This window comes from Tachyglossus aculeatus, chromosome 3, assembly GCF_015852505.1.
Source record: "Tachyglossus aculeatus isolate mTacAcu1 chromosome 3, mTacAcu1.pri, whole genome shotgun sequence".
Classification (NCBI taxonomy): Eukaryota; Metazoa; Chordata; class Mammalia; order Monotremata; family Tachyglossidae; genus Tachyglossus; species Tachyglossus aculeatus.
Window position 1 is genome coordinate 69,865,709 of NC_052068.1, and position 23,510 is coordinate 69,889,218.

Here is a 23,510-nt window from a genome sequence, read left to right on the forward strand (position 1 = left end):
AAGTAAAGTCCCAACTGTGAGCAAAGAACTGGGAAAACAATCATAGTTATTGAGTGCTAACTGCATGCAGAGTGCTATACTAAGTGCTTGGGAGAGCACCATACAACAGAGTTGGTAGACACCATGAGCTTATGGTCTAGAAGGGGAAGGTAGACATTAATATAAAACATCCACAGGAAAAAATTAGATATAGTCCTTGGCCTTCAAGAGGTTTGCAGTCTCAGAGTAAAATGGGGAGGGAGAATTGGTGACAGGCACATAAGGAGGGATGAAACAAAAACAGCGTAAAGAAGCACAATGATAAATACAAGCACAATAGGGTACTGTGGCTAGAGGACCAGAGTTTCAGGCTTCTGGCAACTCAGAATCTAACAGTCATTACTCCTTGGAAGCTTGCTCCCTCTCGGTTCCCACCCGCTACCTAAAATCCCTGTTCCCTTAAAACCTCCGCGGACATAAAGGGGAAGTTGGGGCGCGTGCGTGTATGTGTGTAAATATATGTGTATGTTAACTTTTAGCGTCCTCGTAAGGGCTTGCTAGCTTTTCTCTCATTTTACATGCATAGAAGTGGAAGCAGAGACATTTAAATAGTAGTCTTATATGCCACAGAGCTTTACATCCTTCAGAGAGCAGGTCCTAAAGACCTTGCAGTGCTTAGAAGGAGGCCCTTGGCAGTGAGAAAAGATGTATTTCACTCCTTTCATTCCTGTCCACATTAAAATTGGGTTTAACTTCAAGCTACTTAATATTTGCTTTTTTAAAGTACTTGTTCCCCTTGTTGATTACTTTTAAAAGCGTTCAGCTGGGTTGATTCAGCATGTCTTTGTCCTGTGTGTCGTTGCCCAAGGTCTTGGAAAAGTGGACAACCACAAGAGAAGATAACAAAAGGAGGGCACATAATAGTCTGAAAGCAAAGTTCAGATGTAGTAATTCAGACCACAGTTAGCAGGCAAAAAAAGTAATTAGGAAATCTCTTTGCCCACAAATGGTGTCTTTTCCATTCCTGCCTTAGAGTGGTTTGATGATTAAAGCTTGTGAGAGGATGTTTTTCCACTTCTAGCTAAGGCAGTTTGCAAGATTTGGTTTCCTGGGGAAGGTATAGTCTGTGGTGAAATCACACCCACATACGCTCCCATGAACCCCAGTCTCAGTTGGGTTTAAAGAGAATTTGAGAGAAGTCTACTGCCTTTCCTGCCGAGTGCACAGCAGGGAAGTTACTACAGGGAGAAGACTCAGGTGGGCAGGTGGTCCGGAGCCGGACCTGCCTCGGCATGGTGAATACCAGCTTTGGTGAGGTGACCGAGTGGCCTAGGGGAGAGAGTATAAGTCTTGAGTCCTCGTCCCGGCTGGAGTACTGGCCTCCTGGGAGACCTCAGGCGAGTCACTTCTCTGGGTTTCCTGCTCTGTAAAATGGGGAGATAATTTCTTCCTCACAGGGATGTTGAGGGAATATAACGAGAGGGTAAAAGTGCCGGGTGAATCCACGGGACTATCAATCAATCAGTGGTATTTATTGAGTGCTTGCTGCATGCTTGGGAATATATAACACAACAGAGTTGGTACATGTTCCGTACCCTCAACCCTCGGAGAAACAGCGTGGCTCAGTGGAAAGAGCACGGGCTTTGGAGTCAGAGGTCATGGGTTCAAATCCCGGCTCAGCCACTTGTCAGCTGTGTGACTTTGGGCAAGTCACTTAACTTCTCTGGGCCTCAGTTCCCTCATCTGTAAAATGAGGATTAAGACTGTTAGCCCCCTGTGGGAAAACCTGATCACCTTGTAATCTCCCCAGTGCTTAGAACAGTGCTTTGCACATAGTAAGCGCTTAATAAATACCATTATAAAAAAACGAGTTTACAGTCTAGAGGGGGAGACGTTAATGATTATTTGCTAGCCTGCATTTCCACTTACCCTTCCTGGGTGCTGTGGTAGAATCCAAGTTCCCTGAGGACCTTAAGCCTTTTTTTTTTTTAAGTGGTACTAAGCACTTACTAAGCACTCTTCTAAGTGCTGGGGTAGGTACAAGTGGACGGACCCAATCCCTGTCCTGCATTGTTCTCATAGTTTAAATAGGAGGGGGGATCAGGAATTGAATCCCCATTTTACAATTACAGGAACTGTGGCAGAAAGAAGTTAAGTGACTTGCCCAAGGTCACACAGTCAGAACCCAGGTCCTCTGACACCCATGCTCTTTCCACTAGGACATGCTGCTTCTCTAGCAGGAGCGACTCCTTATAGTGCTCAGCTCCAGGAATAATCCCGTGACAGTGCTCTGCATGGAACACCAACTCCTTTCCTTTGGCTTTAAAGCACTCAATCGCTTTGGCCCCTCCTACCTTGCTGAGAAGCAGCGTGGTTTAGTGGAGTCAGAAGGCCCTGGGAGTCAAAAGGATATGGGTTCTAGTTCCACCTCCACCACTTGTCTGCTGTGTGGCCTTGGGGAAGCCCTTTCACTTCTGTTTGCCTCAGTTACCTCGCCTGTAAAACGAGGATTGAGACTTTGAGCCCCACATGGGACAGGGGCTGTGTCCAGCTCGATTTGCTTGTATCCACCCCAGCGCTTATTACAGTGCCTGGCACATAGTAAGTACTTAACAAATGCCATCATCATTATTATTACCTTGCCTCCCTGATGTCCTGCTACAACCCAGCCTGCACCCTTCGCTCCTCTATTTCCAGCCTAGTCACTGTACCTCAGTGTCATCTGTGTTGCCACCGACCTCTCATCCACACCCTGCCTCTGGCCTGGATGCCCTCCCTCTTCATATATGTCAGATTCATTCATTCATTCAAACGTATTTATTGAGCGCTTACTGTGTGCAGAGCACTGTACCAAGCACTTGGGTAGTACAAGTTGGCAACATATAGAGACGGTCCCTACCCAACAGTGGGCTCACAGTTTAGAAAGTGGGCTCCCCACCTTCAAAGCCTTATTAATAGCACATTTCCTCCAAGAGCCTTTCCTGACTAAGCCCTCATTGTCTCTTCTCTACTCCCTTCCGAGTTGCACTTGGATTTTGTCCTTTCATTCACTCCTTCCTCAACCCCACAGCATTTATGATGATGAGGATGGTATACGTAATCACTTACTATGTGCCAAGTGCTGGAATGTACATTTATTCATTCAATGAGAAGCAGCGTGGCTCATTGGAAAGAGCACGGGCTTTGGAGTCAGAGGTCCTGGGTCCAAACCCCGACTTTGCCAATTGTCAGCTGTGTGACTTTGGGCAAGTCACTTCACTTCTCTGGGCCTCAGTTACCTCATCTGTAAAATGGGGATTGACTGTGAGCCCACCGTGGGACAACCTGATCACCTTGTAACTTTCCCAGCGCTTAGAACAGTGCTTTGCATGTAGTAAGCGCTTAATAAATGCTTATTATTATTATTATTCATTCATTCATTCAATAGCCCTAATTTATTTATTTATATCAATGTCCATCTCTCCCTTTAGACTGAAAATTTGTCATGGGCAGGGACCATGTCTGCCAACTCTGCTATACTGTACTCTCCCAAACTCTTAGTACCCTGCGCACAGTAAGCACTCAATAAATATGATTAACTGATTTATGGTCTTCGTGGCTAACCTTTTCTTTCAACCTGAGACTCGTTACTTTTCTAGGTCCCTAAGGTCAACCTTGTTAGCCCCACAGAAGTTGCCTCAGGCTTGCTGTAGCTTGAAGAAATCTTACATTGAACCCACTGCACCAGCCAGCTACTGCCCCATCTCCCTCATACCATTCCTTTCCAAACTCCTCAGGAGGGTTGTTTAACCAACCCTCTTCATCAATCGTCAGTTGTATTTATTGAGCGCTTACTGTGTGCAGAGCACTGTACTAAGCGCTTGGGAAGTACAGGTTGGCAACATATAGAGACAGTCCCTACCCAAACCCTCTTCACTTCCTCTTCTCCAACACCCTCCGTGTCCTTCTATAACCGGCTATCACCCCCTTTCAAACAATCAGTGGTCCTTATTGAGCGCTTACTATGTGCAGAGCACTGTACCAAGTGCTTGAGAGAGTACAATACAACTGAGCACTCACCTCCTCCAGGAGGCCTTCCCAGACTGAGCCCCTTTTTTCCTCTCCTCCTCCCCATCCCCCCATCCTACCTCCTTTCCCTCCCCACAGCACCTGTATATATGCTTGTACAGATTTATTACTCTATTTATTTTACTTGTACGTATTTACTACTCTATTTTGTTAATGATGAGCATCTGGCTTTATTTCTATTTATTCCGATGACTTGACACCTGTCCACATGTTCTGTTTTGTGGTCTGTCTCCCCCTTCTAGACTGTGAGCCCGTTGTTGGGTAGGGACCGTCTCTATATGTTGCCAACTTGTACTTCCCAGGTGCTTAGTACAGTGCTCTGCACACAGTAAGCGCTCAATAAATACGATTGAATGAATGAATGAATGAACTGAGTTTGGAGACATTTTCCCTGCCCACAACGAGCTCAACTCCACTAAGGCCACTCTTTCCAAAGTCAAGCATGACTTCTTTCTATCCCAGTGTAATGTACTCTACATCATCCACATCCTCCTTGATCTTTGACACTGTGAACACCCCCTTGTCCAGGAAACGCTACCTTACCTTGGTTTTTCTGATATTGTCATCTTCTGATTCTCCTACCTCTTTGGCGGTTCCTTCTCAGTCCTTTCACTGGCTCCTTCTTTGATCCCAGGGCTCAATTCTGGGCTTTTCCCATCTCAGTTTGCATCCTCTCCCTTGGGGAGCTCATAATAATAATGACATTTATTAAGCGCTTACTATGTGCAAAACACTGTTCTAGGTTACAAGGTGATCAGGTTGTCCCAAGGGGGGCTCACAGTCTTCATCCCCATTTTACAGGTGAGGTAACTGAGGCCCAGAGAAGGTAAGTGATTTGCCCAAAGTCACACAGCTGACAATTGGTGGAGCTGGGATTTGAACCCTTGACCTCTGACCCTTGACCTTTGACTCAGTCAAAGCTCTGACTCCAGAGCTTCTCCACTGAGCTCATCTGCTTCTATGGTTTTAACTACTTCTGCTATGCAGTTGGTCCCTAAATTTTCTTCATTAGCCCTGATCTGTCTCTCCTATTCAGCAATATAACATTTCATCTTCCCACCAGGCCATCTCTATAAGTATGCCCCACTGGCACCACAAACTCAGCATATCCCGGACTGTGAACGCCTCATCTTTTCTTCCCATACCTGTCCTCCTCTTAACTTTCCCATTACAATTTACAATACTAGACTACTCCCTGCCTCCCAAACCCATAATTTTGGATTCCCTTGACTCATCTCTCTCTTTCAACCCCCATATTCAATGTGAAAACAAATTATGTCATTTCTTTTTCCAAAGCATCTCCAGAATCCACTTTCTCTCTTTTGAAACTGCCACCACACTGGACCATTCATTCAATTGTATTTATTGAGTGTTTACTATGTGCAGAGCACTGTACTAAGCTCTGGGAAAGTACAGTTCATCAACAAATAGAGACAATCCCAGCCCACAACGGGCTCACATGCTAGAAGAGGGGAAACAGACATCAAAACAAGTGAACAGGCCAGATATTTGTCATATTCCAACTCGATGAATGATTCAGCCTCCTCAAAGACCTCTCTGCCTTTGGTCTCTCCAATCCATACCACGTTTTGTTGTCCGGATAATTTTCCTAAAACATTATAGAGCAAGCACTCAGTAAATGCTGTTGATGGGTTGGTTATTGCTGGGAGATTAGGGGGCAAAGAAAGGTGGGCAGGTTGGGTTTCTCCAGTGGTTGATGCAGATCCTCAAATCAGGTTACACAGACATGTACACTATTTTCAATCAGTGGTATTTATTGAACGCTTCTCTGTAGAGTACAATAGGGTTGGTAGACCTGTTTCCTGCTCACAGTATCCCACACTTGACTGTCCTGTTCTCCAGCCCATCACAGGTTGGTGAACATGCCGGTTCATGTGAGCCGGAGGATCAATCGAATCACATTTCTGCCCTTGGCAATGATTTGGGTACTTCCTGGGGTTCAGGAGAGATCAGTCAGGCTGGGAAGAATTGTTGCATCTCTGAAAAACACAGAAGGGACAGCATTAAGTCCAGTGAAGCCCACCCCGGTTTTTTTTTAAAAAAAAAACGGCTGGTATTTAAGTACTTACTATGTCTCAAGGACTTTTCTAAGTTCCGGGGGTAGGTTCAAGCTAATTAGGTTGAACACAAACCCTGTCCTACATGGGGCTCATGGTCTTCATCCCCATTTTACAGATGTGGTAACTGAGGTATCAATCAATCAATCGTATTTATTGAGCGCTTACTGTGTGCAGAGCACTGTACTAAGCGCTTGGGAAGTACAAGTTGGCAACATATAGAGACAGTCCCAACCCAACAGTGGGCTCACAGTCTAAAAGGGGGAGGTATCGAGAAGTGAAGTGATTTGCCCAAGTTCACCCAGCAGACAAGTGGTGGAGCCGGGATTAGAACCCAAGTCCTTCTGACACCCAGGCTCGTGCTCTATCCATTAGGCCATGCTGCTTCCTAGATAAAGTGGGTAAAGATAAAGTAGACACACACAGCAAGAAGTCTGATTCCAGCTTTTGCTGTCCTGTGCAGTGAAGCAGGAATGGAGTTCCGAACTTTCCGTGGAGTTTTTGGGAGCGGAACAGTGATGCCCGCTTTCCTGCCCTCTGGAACTTGAATCTGATCTGTTTGGTTGTAGGTCTCCTGAACTCTGCCCCCCTCCTCTTGCCTGGCCGGCACTTGCTGAACATGGGTTTGCTGACAGCGAGTGTTGGGGGAGTAATTCCCTATATGCTGGATCCTAGTTTTACCACCGGGATCATGTGCCTGGGCTCCGTGTCGGCCCTCTCAGCCATCATGGTAAGTGAACGTGGGTCAAAGCAACCTTCCGGGATATTAAATAGGTTTCTGAACACCAGTCTCTAATCTAAACTTTTACCAATCAGTCAGTGGTATTTATTGGGCACTCATTCATTCATTCAATCGTATTTATTGAGCGCTTATGGTGTGCAGATCACTGTACTAAGCGCTTGGGAAGCGCAAGTTGGCAACATATAGAGACGGTCCCTACCCAACAACGGGCTCACAGTCTAGAAGGGGGAGACAGTCAACAAAACAAAACACGTGGACAGGTGTCAAGCCATCAGAATAAGTAGATGTAAAGCTAGATGCACATCATTAACAAAATAAATAGAATAGTAAATATGTACAAGTAAAATAGAGTAATAATTCTGTACAAACATATATACAGGTGCTGTGTGGAGGGGAAGGAGGTAGGGCGGGGGGGATACTCACTGTGCGCAGAGCATGATGATGATGGTATTTGTTAAGCGCTTACTATGTGCCAAGCGCCGTTCTAAGTACTGGGGTAGATAGAAGGTAATATGGTTGTCCCACGTGGCGCTCACATTTTTCATGCCCGTTTTACAGATGAGGGAACTGAGGCCCAGAGAAGTTCAGTGACTTGGCCAAGGTCACACAGCAGACAAGTGGCGGAGACAAGACTAGAACCTAGGTCCCTCCAACTCCCAGGCCCGTGCTCTATCCACTAGGCCATGCTATGTAGATGAGATGTGGGGCTGAGGATAGGGTGAAAATGGGCTAAAGGCATGGCCTAGTGGAAAGAGCATTGGCCTCAAAGTCACAGTGTATATAGCTGTAATTTGTTTATTTATATTAATTTCTTTCTCCCCTTCTAGACTGTAAGTTCATTGTGGTCCAGGAATGTGCCTTCCAGCTCTGTTATATTGTACTGTCCCAAGTGTTTAGTACAGTGCTCTGCACACAGTAAGTGCGCAGTAAATGTGATTGATTGATTCTAATCCCAGTTTTACCATCTGCTGGCTAGATGACCTTGAGTCAGCCACTTACCTTTTCTGGTCCTCAGTTCCTCATCTGTAAAATGGGGATTAGATTTTGAGCCCCATGTGGGACAGACACTTGGTGTCTACCCCAGTGATTTTTTTTTTAATGGTATTTGATTAACGCTTACTACGTGTCAAGCACTGCTGTAAGTGCTGGGGTAGACACAAGTCCCCGTCCCACATGGGGCTCACAGTCTAAATTGGAGGGAGGAGGATTTACTCCCCATTTTACAGATGAGGAAACTGAGGAACAGAGAAGTTAAGTGACTTGCCCATGGTTATACATCAGGATTAGAACCCAGGTCCTCTGAATTCCTGGCCAGTGGTCATTCTACTAGGCCAGGTGGCTTCTCAATAATAATAATAATGATGGCATTTATTAAGCGCTTACTATGTGCAAAGCACTGTTCTAAGCGCTGGGGAGGTTACAAGGTGATCAGGTTGTTCCACGGGGAGATCACAGTTTTCATCCCCATTTTCCAGATGAGCTAACTGAGGCACAGAGAAGTTGTGACTTGCCCAAAGTCACACAGCTGACAATTGGCAGAGCCAGGATTTGAACCCTTGACATGTGCCTGGCACCTAAGAAATATCACAATTATCATTATTAGTTACGATTGTAATGACAGTTGTAAACCAACCCTTTATCAGGCAGTCAGATTTTCTAGTACTTTTTCATCCCTTCTGAGCTCCCATTGTAAGCTCACCTGGAATTTTGCTGGGGTGCGGAATTGACCGATTGGGGTGCAAACATTTTCAGGGAAGTTTTACCGAGTGAGCTAGTGGGATAAACTAGTCAACAGTGATACATATTTCCAGCTATCATTTGTGCATCTTTGAGTTTAATCTGTTTGTTGCCATTAGACTAAAGAGTTCTGCAGTCACATTGCGATGTTGTGGGCAAGGAAGAGAAGGGATTAGATATTTTATTTCCTCAAGATCAGGGACTCGTGGTTCTGCTTTTGTTGTATATTCTCAAGTCCTGAGAACTGTGCTGTGCTCACAACAGGCACCCCACACTGTACTCTGCGCACAGTAAGTACCTAGTACAGCGCTGTGCTCACAGTAGGTACCTGGTACAGTGCTCTGCACATAGTAGACGCCTCATACAGGACTTTGCTCACAGTAGGTGCCCAGTGAGGCACTTGTTCCCAACATAGCATGCACCCAGGGCAGCATTCTCCAAAGTAGTAGTAGCAGTGGTTGTAGTATTTATTAAGCTCTTACTGTGCACAGAATGCTGTATTAAGTGCTGGCAAAAGCTATAAAGTTGGGAATTAGACACGGATCTGCTCCCTCGGCGGGCTCACAAGGGCCAGGCAACAGACATGTAAGGTAAAATAAAACACTAAGACAAAGTTAAAGATAAAAACCAAAGACCAGTCAGGCACTGTGGTTACAGGAGCCGGGTATGCACTTCAAATACTTTTGAATGAATAAAAATCAGTTAGTCGTATTTATTGAGCGCTCACTGAGTGCAGAGCACTGTAATAATAATGATGGTATTTATTAAGCGTTCGCTATGTGACGAGCACTGTTTTAAGAGCTGAACTAAGCCTGGGATAGTACTGTAGAGTTAGAGGACATGGATCCAGCCCTCAGGGTACCCAAAGTCAAGCAGGGGAGACAGGCACTCAACTAGTAGAGCAGCAGTGTGGTGTAGTGGATGGAGCAAGGGCCCGGGAGGAGTCAGAAGGACAAGTGTTCTAATCCCGGTGCTGCCGCTTGTCTGCTTTGTGACCTTGGGCAAGTTACTTCACTTTTCTGGGCCTCAGTTAAGTCATTTGTAAAATGGGGATTGAGACTGTGAGCCCCATGTGGGCAGGTAACCGTGTCCAACCCGACAGGCTTCGCATCCCACCCCAGGGCTTAGTATAATGCCTGACACATAGTAAGCGCTTAACCATGATTATTATTATTGCTATTATTATTATTATTATTACAGAACTGCAGAACTTAACTAGGGAACCAGCATGGTTCAGAGGAAAGAGCATGGACCTGGGAATCAAAGGACGTTGGTTGTAATCCCGGTTTGTCATATCATCATCATCATCAATCGTATTTATTGAGCGCTTACTGTGTGCACAGCACTGTACTAAGCTCTTGGGAAGTACAAGTTGGCAAGATAATATGTCATATGTCTGCTGTGTGACCTCTGGCAAGTCACTTCACTTCTCTGTGCCGCAGTAACCTCATCTGTAAAATGGGGATTGAGACTGTGAGCCCCTTGTGGGACAGGGACTGTGTCCAGACTGATTTACCTTGTATCTACCCCAGCGCTGAGAACAGTGTTTGGCACATAGTGCTTAACAAATACTACGATTGTTATTATTATTATTAAAAATAGGAGGGGAAATAGAGTAAAAAATATAAGTATACAAGTACTATGAGGATCAGGGTAATTTAGGGGGTTGGTTGTCAGAGAAAAGCTGAGGTGGAAGTAAGAGGATATGAGGTGGGGAGATTTGAAACGACCTTGGGATAGCCTCCCAGGAGAGATGTGATCTCAGAGGGGTTTGGACTGCAAATGGTTTAAGTTGTCAGTAGGGCTAAACCACAACCACCTGTCATAAGCATCAGGCAACGGGCTCCTTTCACTCGAAAAGCCAGCTCTAATCTTCCGTACGTGTTTCCAGAAATATCTACAGGCCTAAGTGTGTCGAGGCACCGTGCGGTTAGGGTTCCTCTCTGGGTGGGTATTGAGTCCCCTAGCGTAACCCTAGGCAAAATGGGGCTTCTCCTTTCACCAGATATCTTAAATGGTGTTAGCAACTTCCCGCAATTGTTATCATCATCATCATCATCAGTCGTATTTATTGAGCGCTTACTATGTGCAGAGCACTGTACTAAGCGCTTGGGAAGTACAAATTGGCAACATATAGAGACAGTCCCTACCCAACAGTGAGCTCACAGTCTAAAAGGGGGAGACAGAGAACAAAACCAAACATACTAACAGAATAAAATAAATAGAATAGATATGTACAAATAAAATAAATAAAAAGAGTAATAAATATGTACAAACATATATCATCATCATCAATCATATTTATTGAGCGCTTACTATGTGCAGAGCACTGTACTAAGCGCTTGGGAAGTACAAATTGGCAACATATAGAGGCAGTCCCTACCCAACAGTGGGCTCACAGTCTAAAAGGGGGAGACAGAGAACAAAACCAAACATACTAACAGAATAAAATAAATAGAATAGATATGTACAAATAAAATAAATAAAAAGAGTAATAAATATGTACAAACATATATACATATATACAGGTGCTGTGGGGAAGGGAAGGAGGTAAGATGGGGGGGATGGAGAGGGGGACGAGGGGGAGAGGAAGGAAGGGGCTTGAACTAAGGAAAGCACTGCAGGACCATATCAAGGGACCTTCATTTGTCCATTGCCTTTCATGGTGGTCCCTTGTTTCATGGTGGTGTCCATAATGGGAGGTTAATGTTTGTTCTGTTTTCGATTTGGCCGCCTAAAGCAATCGCACATCTGTTTAAACCATGAAGATACTATGTATCGCACAGTCACACTGTTGGGTGGCTTTGCAAATGACAGGATGCGTGGGCTTCACTTGATATATGTGTCGTGCCTGAGACCCCCTGTTTTTTTGTGGCTGAAGATTTCCAGTGAAGCCTGGGTGAAAAATAAAGCAGCTAAACAAGCAACAGAACACCCCAGAAACATGGAGACCTTATCTAGGAATAGTCATTTCTGCGGTAATGGGTTTACATGGCAGAATTTTGGATGGAACATCCTTTCATCATCATCAATTGTATTTATTGAGCGCTTACTATGTGCAGAGCACGGTACTAAGCGCTTGGGAAGTACAAATTGGCAACATATATTGGCAACATATTGGCAACATATACATTTCCTCCTGGTAATGGAAGAGGCAGGGACTAGCAAGACATTAGGGAAAAATCACATTGTAGTTCTCACAGATCTGATGCTGTGTGTATGTTCATCTATTTCAGCGCACCGCTCTGCTTGTTGTGACATAGTGCAGGCACAAAGGTCACCTTGGGAAGTTTGGTTTTGAGTGCCACCCGCGTAATTACCCAAGAAATGGCCACATTGGTAGGGTGAAGAGTCGTGCAATTGCCATCCGAAGCTGTGGCGACCGTCTCCCCTTCTAGACTGTAAATTCGTTCTGAGCAGGGAATGTGTCTGCTTATTCTGTTGTATCGTATTCTCCCAAGCACTTAGTTTGGTGCTCTGCACATAGTAAGCACTCAGTAAATGCCACTGATTGATTGAGTCGCTGATCTCTTGGGGCCCAGCCCAGGGCCCAGGCCTGCATCCCCTACGGCCCTGACTGGATTATATGATGCTTTATGTTCTTTGTGCTTTTGCAACTTTATCGGTTTAATATTGTAAAATAATTAGTGGCATGGGTGTATATAGTGTTTGCCAGAGGGTGACATAGAAACATAAGGATGCATGTCAAAAACTTCAGTCGTGGGGGCATCCTTAAAGCATTTAGCCCCTAACTCAATAATTCTCACTGAATCATGGGAAAAACGTGTTTTAGTCACCATTAACTTGAGGCTAATAGTAACATAAGAATCACGAATATGAAGTAATTCAGGAATACAACCCTCGTATTACAACAGAAGTGACTGCACATCTTCCCTGATGTAATAGAATTGGGCAAAATAAAAAGTGAACCAGTGACTCAATCAATAGATGGTGTTTATTGAGCACTTGTTATGTGCAGAGCACTGTACTGAGCACTTGGGAAAGTACAATACTATTTATTCATTCCCTCATTCAATCGTATTTATTGAGCGCTTACTGTGTGCAGAGCACTGTACTAAGCGCTTGGGAAGTACAAGTTGGCAACATATAGAGACGGTCCCTACCCAACAGTGGGCTCACAGTCTAGAAATACTAATAATAATCATAATCAAAATGATGGCATTTGTTAAGCACTTACTATGTGCCAGGCACCATACTAAGCGTCGAGCTGGTAGGCATAATTCCTGCCTCCTAGGAGCTTTCAATCTAGTAGGGGAGACAGACTTTGAGATAAATTACGGATTAAGGGAAGCAGCAGAGTTTGAGGTAATGTACGAAAGCGCTGGAGGGGTGGGATGTGTATCAGTGCTTAGGGGTTACGGACCCAAGTGCCTAGGTCATGCAGAAGGGGGAGAAAGTTACATTCTGAGCAGTCTTTGACTACGTATCAAAGGGTTGGCAAAGGGTCTAAAGCTATTTCTCGGAACATTTTAAAGCTCAATAATGAAGTGAGTTTATTGGCTCCAGCCATGAAGCGTAACTTTTCGAGTGACCAGGTAACGATGGTTTGTTTTCCGGCACGCACTCCGACGTGTTCCTTTGCGTTTGCCTCTAGGGTGTCACGTTGACGGCTGCTATCGGCGGGGCGGACATGCCCGTGGTCATCACTGTTCTCAACAGCTACTCGGGTTGGGCTTTGTGTGCAGAAGGTTTCCTGCTCAACAACAATTTGCTCACCGTCGTGGGCGCCCTGATCGGCTCCTCCGGAGCGATCCTCTCTTACATCATGTGTGTGGTAAGTAAAAAGGAACGGTGGGTTCGGTTGGGTTTTGGAAGCGTCGGAGTCACCTTCTGATGCCCCAAAGGTGAGGGGATAGAAGTTTGGATTACAATTTGTGTGATAATGACAGATGTAGGAGCTCAGATCCCACATGATGCCTACCTGGAGGGTGCGTTTTTATTTATTTTATTGGGAGAAGCAGTGTGGCTCAGTGGAAAAAGCCCGGGCTTTGGAGTCAGAGGTCACGGGTTCAAATCCCAGCTCCACCACTTGTCAGCTGTGTGACTTTGGGCAAGTCACTTAACTTCTCTGTGCCTCAGTTACCTCATCTGTAAAATGGGAACAAAGACTGTGAGCCCCTCGTGGGACAACCTGATCACCTTGTAACCTCCCCAGTGCTTAGGACAGTGCTTTGCACATAGCAAGCGCTTAATAAATGCCATTATTATTATTGCCTATAGTAGATGACTATAGACTCTTACCATCAGTAGATACCTCTTTAGAAGTGAAAGGCTGCTATATGATTAAAAAACTCAACAGCTTATTCCTTGGCGTGAAAAAAATGCAGTCACGACTGAATCAGTTCATATGTAGTAATAGAAGAGAAGTTTTGAGTTTTTTTTCTTTTTTTATAAAAAGCCTTATTTTTGTTTTAGCATTATTCTTGATTATTTTAAAGGGTGCTTATCAAGGTTTCAGAAACAACTGTTATTTCAGGCTTTCTTTTGTTTTGTCCTAATTCTTTGGGGAAAATCATTTGAGAGTTAACTTTCGTCCCTCCTTTCTAGAGTGACAAATTTTCCCAGTAATAACCTGTAAACATCTCACTGATATTTCTACTAATCAGTGAGTAATATCAATGTGTAATTTTAGTTTTGAAAACATAGCTCAGGGTGGAAAAAGAATAGATTCAAATGCCCTTTATTTTATTAAAAGAAAAATGCTCGAGTATTTATTTTTTTGGGATGCTGACTCAAGTACAATGTGGAGATGTGTTTTGTTTTTGTGTCATACCGTGCCATTCGTTAGAAGATAGTTGATCCTGCAGACTAACGGAAGTCAAAGCTGAGAACCTATTTTGAATCACACTTTGTGGCGTTCCACAGAAGTTGAAGCAGTGATTTTATAGTTTGTAATTCGTGACAAAAAGTCTTATTAGCTTTGGCTTGTGAGTGGTACACAATCGGGGCTCTTTAAAAATGCCTCATTTTCTTGAAAGTTGGACAAGGAATCTGAATTATAAATTAACGTGGCCGTGAGCGAATGGGGAGTGATCAGCAGAGGGCAGCAGATTTACATTATTAAGTTGCTTGGGTACTGTACTGAGCGCTGTAGCTGATGTTTCAGATCCACTATGTTCTCCTTTAGTGGTGGGGTTATGTTCTCTGACAAATCATGCATTAAAGGAAAATTGTCCTCTACCACTTGGGTCTTTCCCGATGCTGAGTACACACCGACATTGCATCGGGCTCTTTCCAGACAGATAATGTTGGGGGAAGAATGTTTAAAAGTGTTTTATCCAGGAAGGAGTGAGCCAGAAGCAGCATGGTGTAGTGAAAAGAGCATGGGCTTGGGAATCAGAAAACCTGGGTTCTAATCCCAGCTCTGCCAGTCGCCTGCTGTTTGACCATGGGCAAGCCACTTCTCTTCTTCCAAGCCCGCAACCTTGGTGTCATCCTCGACTCCGCTCTCTCGTTCACCCCTCACATCCAAGCCGTCACCAAAACCTGCCAGTCTCAGCTCCGCAACATTGCCAAGACCCGCCCTTTCCTCTCCATCCATACCAATACCCTGCTCGTTCAAGCTCTCATCCTATCCCGTCTGGACAACTGCATCAGCCTTCTCTCTGATCTCCCATCCTCGTGTCTCTCCCCACTGCAATCCATACTTCATGCTGCTGCCCGGATTGTCTTTGTCCAGAAACGCTCTGGGCATGTTACTCCCCTCCTCAAAAATCTCCAATGGCTACCAATCAATCTGCGCATCAGGCAGAAACTCCTCACCCTGGGCTTCAAGGCTGTCCATCCCCTCGCCCCCTCCTACCTCACCTCCCTTCTCTCCTTCTCCAGCCCAGCCCGCACCCTCCGCTCCTCCACCGCTGATCTCCTCACCGTACCTCGTTCTCGCCTGTCCCGCCATCGACCCCCGGCCCACGTCCTCCCCCGGGCCTGGAATGCCCTCCCTCTGCCCATCCGCCAAGCTAGCTCTCTTCCTCTCTTCAAGGGCCTACTGAGAGCTCACCTCCTCCAGAAGGCCTTCCCAAACTGAGCCCCTTTCCTCCTCTCCCCCTCGTCCCCCTCTCCATCCCCCCCATCTTACCTCCTTCCCTTCACCACAGCACCTGTATATATGTATATATGTTTGTACATATTTATTACTCTATTTATTTTACTTGTACATATCTATTCTATTTACTTTATTTTGTTAGTATGTTTGGTTTTGTTCTCTGTCTCCCCCGTTTAGACTGTGAGCCCACTGTTGGGTAGGGACTGTCTCTATATGTTGCCAACTTGTACTTCCCAAGCGCCTAGTACAGTGCTCTGCACACAGTAAGCGCTCAATAAATACGATTGAGTGATTGATTGATTGATTCTTTGTGCCTCAGTTCTCTTGTTCTCCCTCCTACTCAGACTCTGAGCCCCATGAGGGGACGGGGACTTGCATCCAACCTAATTCATTTGTATCTACCCCAGCGAGTAGAACTGTGTTTGACACGTAGCAAGTGCTTAACAAATGCCGCAAGAAAACAGAAAAACCCCAAATTGCTGGAATCCCATTCCAGTTTGAAATTGATTTCACCCTGGCGGTGGTGGTAAGCCCCGGAATATCGTTGCTCCAGCCTTTTTGGCAGTTGTGTCCCTGTCCACGTGGGCCTGCAACGTGGAGGGTCTGCAGTGTCGGGCTCAACCCCTGCCCTGTCTGTCCCTTGTTCTCTGTCCCTCTTCTACCCCACCAGAAACACTTGCTCTCTGCCATCCCCTATCCTTCCCCCCCCCCCGACACAGAAAGCCTCCTGGCCATTCCAGTCAAAGGAATTTTTTCCTTTCACCCCTGGTTCTTTCCAAAATGTGTCTCGACTACATGCATTAAGGAAGAACTGAGGTTATTTGTTAGCTTACTGACATTTGCTGAAGGCCTGCTTGCCCACTAGGATTTCTCTGGTTACTTCCCACCGGGCCTCTTCCCCACAGTGATATTTTGCAGCGTCTTTCTTATTTTCTTCCCTTTCATCTTCTGGGATTTCTTTTCTCTCTGTAGTTTAATCAATCAATCACTGGTATTTATTGAGCACTTACGGGGTCTGGAGCACCGAACTAAGCCTTTGGTAGAGTTCAGTCCAACAGCATTGGTAGACATGTTCCCTGCCCACAGGAAACTTCCAGTCTAGATGTTTAATGATTAAATGAATTTCTTGTGCTCCAAAGAGAACAGGGGAGAGGACTGTTTCCTATGCTCCAGTGTAATGGAATGAACATGGGCTTGGTTGTCAGAAGGACATGGGTTCTAATCTCAGCTCTGCCACTTCTCAGCTGTGTGGCCTTAGGCAAGTCACTTCACTTCTCTGTGCCTCAGTTACCTCATCTGTAAAATGGGGATTAAGACTGAGTCACATGTGGGGCAGGGACTGTGTCCAGCCTGATTTACTTGTATCCACCCTAGTGGATGCAGTGCCTGGCACATAGCAAGTGCTTAACAAATACCACAATTATTATTATCATCCTGGAGGTTGGTTTAAAATTATCAGAATGATCTCTTCACATGTGGGCATATCCCACAGAAAAGAAAATATCAGGTCGGGTTTTCACACCAATACCGTGGATTGGGCAGCGTGGTGCTTTTCCAAAAGAATAGCAATCTGTTTTCTGGGTTTTCCCTCCGCATCTTGCCCACAGTCCTGGAAGTAGGGGCAGGAACAGAGAGCGGCATGAAGGGAAACCCAGCAAGTTTCCTTCTAGTGAAGATGCTGGGAATGGCACCCAGTATTAGTGCTTCCTCACTAGTGCTTTCTTCACCTCTTCACTTGAAGCCAGAGAGAATTTAAACTCTTTGTCCGTACCGACCCCAGTTCCAACTTTCCTGATCGCGTTAGCAGGCCAAAGTGAAAAGGTGTGAAAAGAAGGGAAAGGCAGCTCAAGCCCCTTGTTCGCTGTGGGGTTGCTTGCGAGCAACCTTCTTTTATCCGGACACCTCTCTGCTCCGCCTGTTACAGACTTACTCTTTCTCTGCCCTCTTATTTGTATCACTCATTCTGGATCTCTCTCCCCTTAGGCAGCAGGCGGGGGCTGCTTCTTAATTCCTCTTAGCCCAGCAAGGGTTCAGGTTTGGGAATCTGAGGATTCCAGCTCCAGCTCTGACCCTAGCCTGCTTTGTGACCACCGACAGCTCAGTTAACCTCTGCGAGTGCTTCACTTTCCTGTTCTGTAAAATGGGAATAATAATCTCTGCCTCTGTACTTCCTGGGGACGTGGCCTGGATGAAAAGAGATCACTGTTCTGGAAGTGAGAAGCAGAATGGTCTAGTGGATATATGTTGCCAACTTGTACTTCCCAAGTGCTTAGTACAGTGCTCTGCACACAGTAAGCGCTCAATAAATACGATTGATTGATTGATTGATTGATTGGATAGAGTATGGGCCTGGGACAGAAGACCTAGGTTCTAATCCCAGCTCCACCACTTGTCTGCTGCGTGACCTTGGGCAAGTCACGGAACTTCCCTGTGCCTGTTACCTCATTTGCAAAATGGGGATTAGGACTGCAGCCCCATTTGGGACATAGACTGCGTCCATTCTGATTAGCTTTTATCACCCTTAGCACATAGTACAGTGTCTGGCACATTACTATGCACTTAACAAGTGCCATAAAAAAATAAGCGCCCTGCAAGAACAGAAGTTCCGGTTGTGTTCAAGGTGCTGTTGAATTGGAATAAATCAATCAGTCAGTGGTATTTATTGAGTGCTTCCTGTGTGCAGAGTACTGTACTAAATGCTTGGGAGAGTACAGTACCACAGAGTTGGTAGATACATTCCATGCCCACACCGAGCTTTCAGTCTAGAGGGAGAGAACTCCCAGAGAGAGCTATCAGAGATGTGTGTGTGTGCTGGACAAATGCTCACCGGATTGATTGTTTCCCTCAGTTGACCCACGCACTCCCCGACTTGGTGGTAAGCTGGCAGAGCTGGTCTCCCGAAGGCACCTGGAGTGACTCGGTGGGGAAGACGACTGAAGCCCTGCCGCCCACGGAGGAGAAACAGCCTCTGCGTTTCTCCCCAAATTCTGGTCATTTATAAATACATCTGCATCGGATCAGGCCTCCCCTAATTGCAAGCAATGCGACAGTGTGCCCAGCTGCACAGGGCGGCCCGCAACAGTCCCTGCCAGGAAACTACTGTAGAGACCAAAACGTTCACCGATAGTTCACTTCGTTAGCGACTAATGATTTCAAAAAGTTTACGATGAAGAAAGGGTATGTTGAAATTGCCGAGAACACTATAAGCAGCTCTCATAAAAGGGGGAGAATTAAACTGTGGGCGATTAAAAGGAGGTGCCCCTGATTGACCTCACTGGAGCTAGGCTTTCTATCCAGCCACTGCCGATTCTGAACTTCTACCGCCGTGGGTATTTGGTCACTGCTTTTCCCGGGAAGACTGTAATCTTTGGTTCCAGAAGAAGGGGCCGTCTCACTCAACAATAGTGTACAAACTGGACAAGGGCACGGCAGGATCTGCTGCTGGGGGCATGTGGCGTTTAGCTGTTCTGCATCCGAACCTCTTGCGTTGAAATAGCTTCAGGGGGACGGAGCGTGAGAGTGTGAATGGCTCAGAGCAGCCCATCACCGCTATTCATTCATTCATTCATTCATTCAGTTGTATTTATTGAGTGCCTACTATGTGCAGAGCACTGTACTAGGTGCTTTTAAGTGCACGTCCTACTTTCGCTTACCAGTCAACTTCACTGTCAGCATAAGGGGCAACTACCACCGATTTGAACAATTGCTTCATCGGTCAGTAAAGGATGTACTCTGGACAAGGAAATCCTGGCCTTGCCCTCGCCCCATTGAACTTGATTTCTGATTCTGACCCAGACTTCCTTCTAGCTGGAGTCGGCTTAGCTGTAGCATTTGCATGGCGATCAGTTGCCTCGAGAGCATCACCTCCATTGGGAAGAGGGGGAACGTGTAAAAAATGAGCATCTTGGGGGCCCAGGAACGATCATTGAAATCTTGCTCTTTGGCACAGTAGAAATGGAGCAGCTTGAACGTGTCCTTTTTTTTTCTTCTTTTTATTTTGGCCAGTGTAGACATGGGCCAGAGGTTGTCTTGGGATTACTGCATTAATGACTGTGAAGTGGTGGGATGAAAGATGCTATGGAAATGATATGCGTTAGTTATTATGGCCTCAGCTTGTACTATTGTGTGGATTTCCTTTGTTTTAAACTTGATTTTCCAGTAGAAATTGTGCTTGGTTGTCTGTGGGGTGCAGGACACTTCAATAGAGCAGACAATCTTTGTAATAGATTTTAATAGCCTGAAAGGGGCAGTTCTGGACAGCCATGTGAACGCGTGATCTTTCTGAGAAGCTGAGAACCCTTCAATGCGGAGATCAGTGGTCATGAGTTAAGCGCATTAATCACTAGGCAAAAACTCCTTATAAAGCATTCACTGAAAATATTGAGATGTCGCAAGGGGAAATTTGCAGCATTGGAAAATAATTTACTTTAGAAAAGTTCACATGGAATCAGCATAATAGTGATTTAATTGTGGATACGTGTTTAACAAGTTGACTTGATTGTTAAACTACTGTGGGTGTTTCTTCTTCTTTCCTTCCCTCAAACCCACTAGGCATTGGCACATGTCATTATTTAATTTCCCTAAGAAATCCTTCTTCGTTAGCTTTCTTGTTCATATTTTCTCCCTTTCTCTCTTCCTCTCCCTTTCTCTCTCTGCCTCTTTTTTCTCTGTCATTTTTTTCCTGTCTCTCACTCTCCTTTGCTTTCCCCTCCCCTCAATAATAATAATAATAATGATGGCTTTTGTTAAGCGCTTACTATTGGCAAAGCACTGTTCTAAGCACCGGGGAGGATACAAAGGTGATCAGATTGTCCCACGTGGGGCTCACAGTCTTCATCCCCATTTTACAGATGAGGTAACTGAGGCACAGAGAAGTTAAGTGACTTACCCAAAGTCACACAGCTGACAATTGGCAGAGTTGGGATTTGAACCCATGACCTCTGACGCCCAAGCCCGTGCGTGCTCCTTCCATTGAGCCACGCTGCTTCTCATACCAATATGTGGTTTGACATTAAGGAAAGAAATAACCTTATGCCACGTCAGAGTTTGAAATGGCTTGTAGACCTCTCCACTATTATGCAATGCCAGTGAAGTGGTCTTTACCTTGGCAAGACTTTCAATCCTGAACAATTTCTGTACTTAACTGGGGCAGAAATATGTGGATGGTTGAAATGCCCCTTTGAATAATCTCTTAAGAATTCAATAAACAGCCCTCATTTCCTAACTCAGTCTTAAAAATAACATATTTTAAATAAAACTGAAGAATTTACTCAAACAAGTAGATTTAGAGTAAACTAGAAGGTTTAATTTTATCCTATCCAAATCCTCTACTTTTCCACTGACTTTCACAAGAAAATGGAAATGACTTTTCTCTCCCACCTTCCCCTCCCTCAGTAATCTCCTCTGAGTGACATATTCAACAGTGGCTTATGATGGCTTATTGCTCTCAGTGATGGCCTGGGGGTCAGAAGGACCTGAGTTCTAATCCTGCCCCACCACTTGTCTTCTGTATGACCTCGGGCGAGTCACATAAGTTCTCTTTGCCTCAAGTTACCTCATCTGCATCTGTAAAAATGGGGATTAGGTCTGTGAGCCCCATGTGGGGGACATGGACTGTGTCATTCATTCAATCGTATTTATTGAGTGCTTACTGTGTGCAGAGCACTGTACTAAGCACTTGGGAAGTACAAGTCAGCAACGTATAGAGACTGTCCCTACCCAACAGCGGGCTCACAGTCTAGAAGGGGGAGACAGACAACAAAACAAAACATGTAGACAGGTGTCAAAGTCGTCAGAACAAATAGAATTAAAGCTATATGCACATCATTAACAAAATAAGTAGACTAGTAAACACGTACAGGTAAAATAGAGTAATAAATCTGTACAAATATATATACAAGTGCTGTGGGGAGGGGAAGGAGGTAGGGCGGGGAGATGGGGAGGAGGAGAGTAAAAAGGGGGCTCAGTCTGGGTAGGCCTCTTGGAGAAGGAGAGCTCTCAGTAGGGCTTTGAAGGGAGGAAGAGAGCTCGCTTGGCGGATGTGTGGAGGGAGGGCATTCCAGGCCGGGGGAAGGATGTGGGCCGGGAGTCGACGGCGGGACAGGCGAGAACAAGGTACAGTGAGGAGGTTAGTGGCAGAGGAGCGGAGGGTGCAGGCTGGGCTGGAGAAGGAGAGAAGGGAGGTGAAGTAGGAGGGGGCGAGGTGATGGAGAGCCTTGAAGCTGAGAGTGAGGAGCTTTTGCTTGATTTGTGTGTTGACAGGCAGCCAATGGAGATTTTTGAAGAGTGGAGTAACACGCCCAGAGCGTTTCTGCACAAAGATGTTCCGGGCAGCAGAGTGAAGTATAGACTGAAGTGGGGAGAGACAGGAGGATGGGAGATCGGAGAGGAGGCTGATGCAGTAATCCAGTCAGGATAGGATGAGAGATTGAACCAGCAAGATAGCGGTTTGGATGGAGAGGAAAGGGCAGATCTTAGCGGTGTTGCGGAGGTGAGACCGGCAGGTTTTGGTGACGGATTGGATGTGAGGGGTGAACGAGAGAGCAGAGTCGAGGATGACACCAAGGTTGCGGGCTTGTGAGACGGGATGGTAGTGCCGTCTACAGTGATGGGAAAGTCAGGGAGAGGGCAGGGTTTGGGAGGGAAAATAAGGAGTTCAATCTTGGATATATTGAGTTTTAGATGGAGGGCAGACATCCAGATGGAGATGTTCTGAAGGCATGAGGAGACATGAGCCTGAAGGGAGGGAGAGAGAGCAGGGGCAGAGATGTAGATTTGGGTGTCATCAGTGTAGAGATGATAGCTGAAGCCGTGGGAGCGAATGAGTTCACCAAGGGAGTGAGTATAGAGAACAGAAGGGGACCAAGAACTGACCCTTGAGGAACCCCTACAGTAAGGGGATGGGAGGGGGAGGAGGATCCCGCAAAGGAGACTGAGAATGAATGGCTGGGGAGATGAGGAGAACCAGGAGAGGATGGAGTCAGTGAAGCCAAGGTTGGATAGCGTGTTGAGGAGAAGGGGGTGGTCCACAGTGTCGAAGGCAGCTGAGAGGTCGAGGAGGATTAGGATAGAGTAGGAGCTGTTGGATTTGGCAAGCAGGAGGTCATTGGTGACCTTTGAGAGGGCATTTTTGGTGGAGTGCAGGGGACGGAAGCCAGATTGGAGGGGGTCAAGGAGAGAGTTGGCATTGAGGAATTCAAGGCAGTGGGTGTAGACGACTTGTTCTAGGAGTTTGGAAAGGAATGAATGGTAGGAGGGAGATAGGGCGATAACTAAAAGGGGAGGTGGCATCAAGAGAACGTTTTTTTAGGATGGGGAGACGTGGGCATGTTTGAAGGCAGAGGGGAAGGACCCAGTGGAGAGTGAGTGGTTGAAGATGGAAGTTAAAGAGGGGAGGAGGGGAGGGGCGAGAGATTTGATAAGATGAGAGGGAATGGGGTCTGAAGCACAGGTGGTGGGAGAAGCAATTGAGAGGAGGGAGGAGATCTCATCTGAAGATACTGCTGGGAAGGATGGGAGAGTAGCGGAGAGGGTTGAGAGCAGGAGGGTTGGAAATGGGGGAGGAGTGACTTTGGGGAGCTCAGACCTGATGGAGTTAATTTTACTAATGAAGTAGGAGGCCAGATCGTTGCGGGTGAGGGTTGGAGGAGGGGGAGGAACATGGGGCCTGAAAAGGGAGTTAAATGTACGGAAGAGCTGATGGGGATGATGGGCATGGGTGTCAATAAGGGAGGAGATATAGTTTTGCCTGGCAGAGGAGAGGGCAGAGTTAAGGCAGGAAAGGATAAACTTGAAGTGAACAAGGTTGGCTTGGTGTTTAGACTTTCGCCAGCAGTGTTCA

General features: G+C 45.9%; 1 protein-coding gene across 2 annotated transcripts in view; it reads left to right on the top strand.

Moving 5' to 3' along the window:
• NNT (nicotinamide nucleotide transhydrogenase) overlaps positions 1–23,510 on the top strand; it is a 119,345-nt gene that overhangs the window by 71,480 nt on the left and 24,355 nt on the right. For both annotated transcript variants that reach the window (XM_038743499.1, XM_038743500.1), the window contains 2 exons: positions 6,695–6,855; positions 13,220–13,399. In XM_038743499.1, the coding sequence (XP_038599427.1) occupies positions 6,695–6,855; positions 13,220–13,399 (341 nt within the window). The remainder of the gene's footprint in view (positions 1–6,694; positions 6,856–13,219; positions 13,400–23,510) is intronic.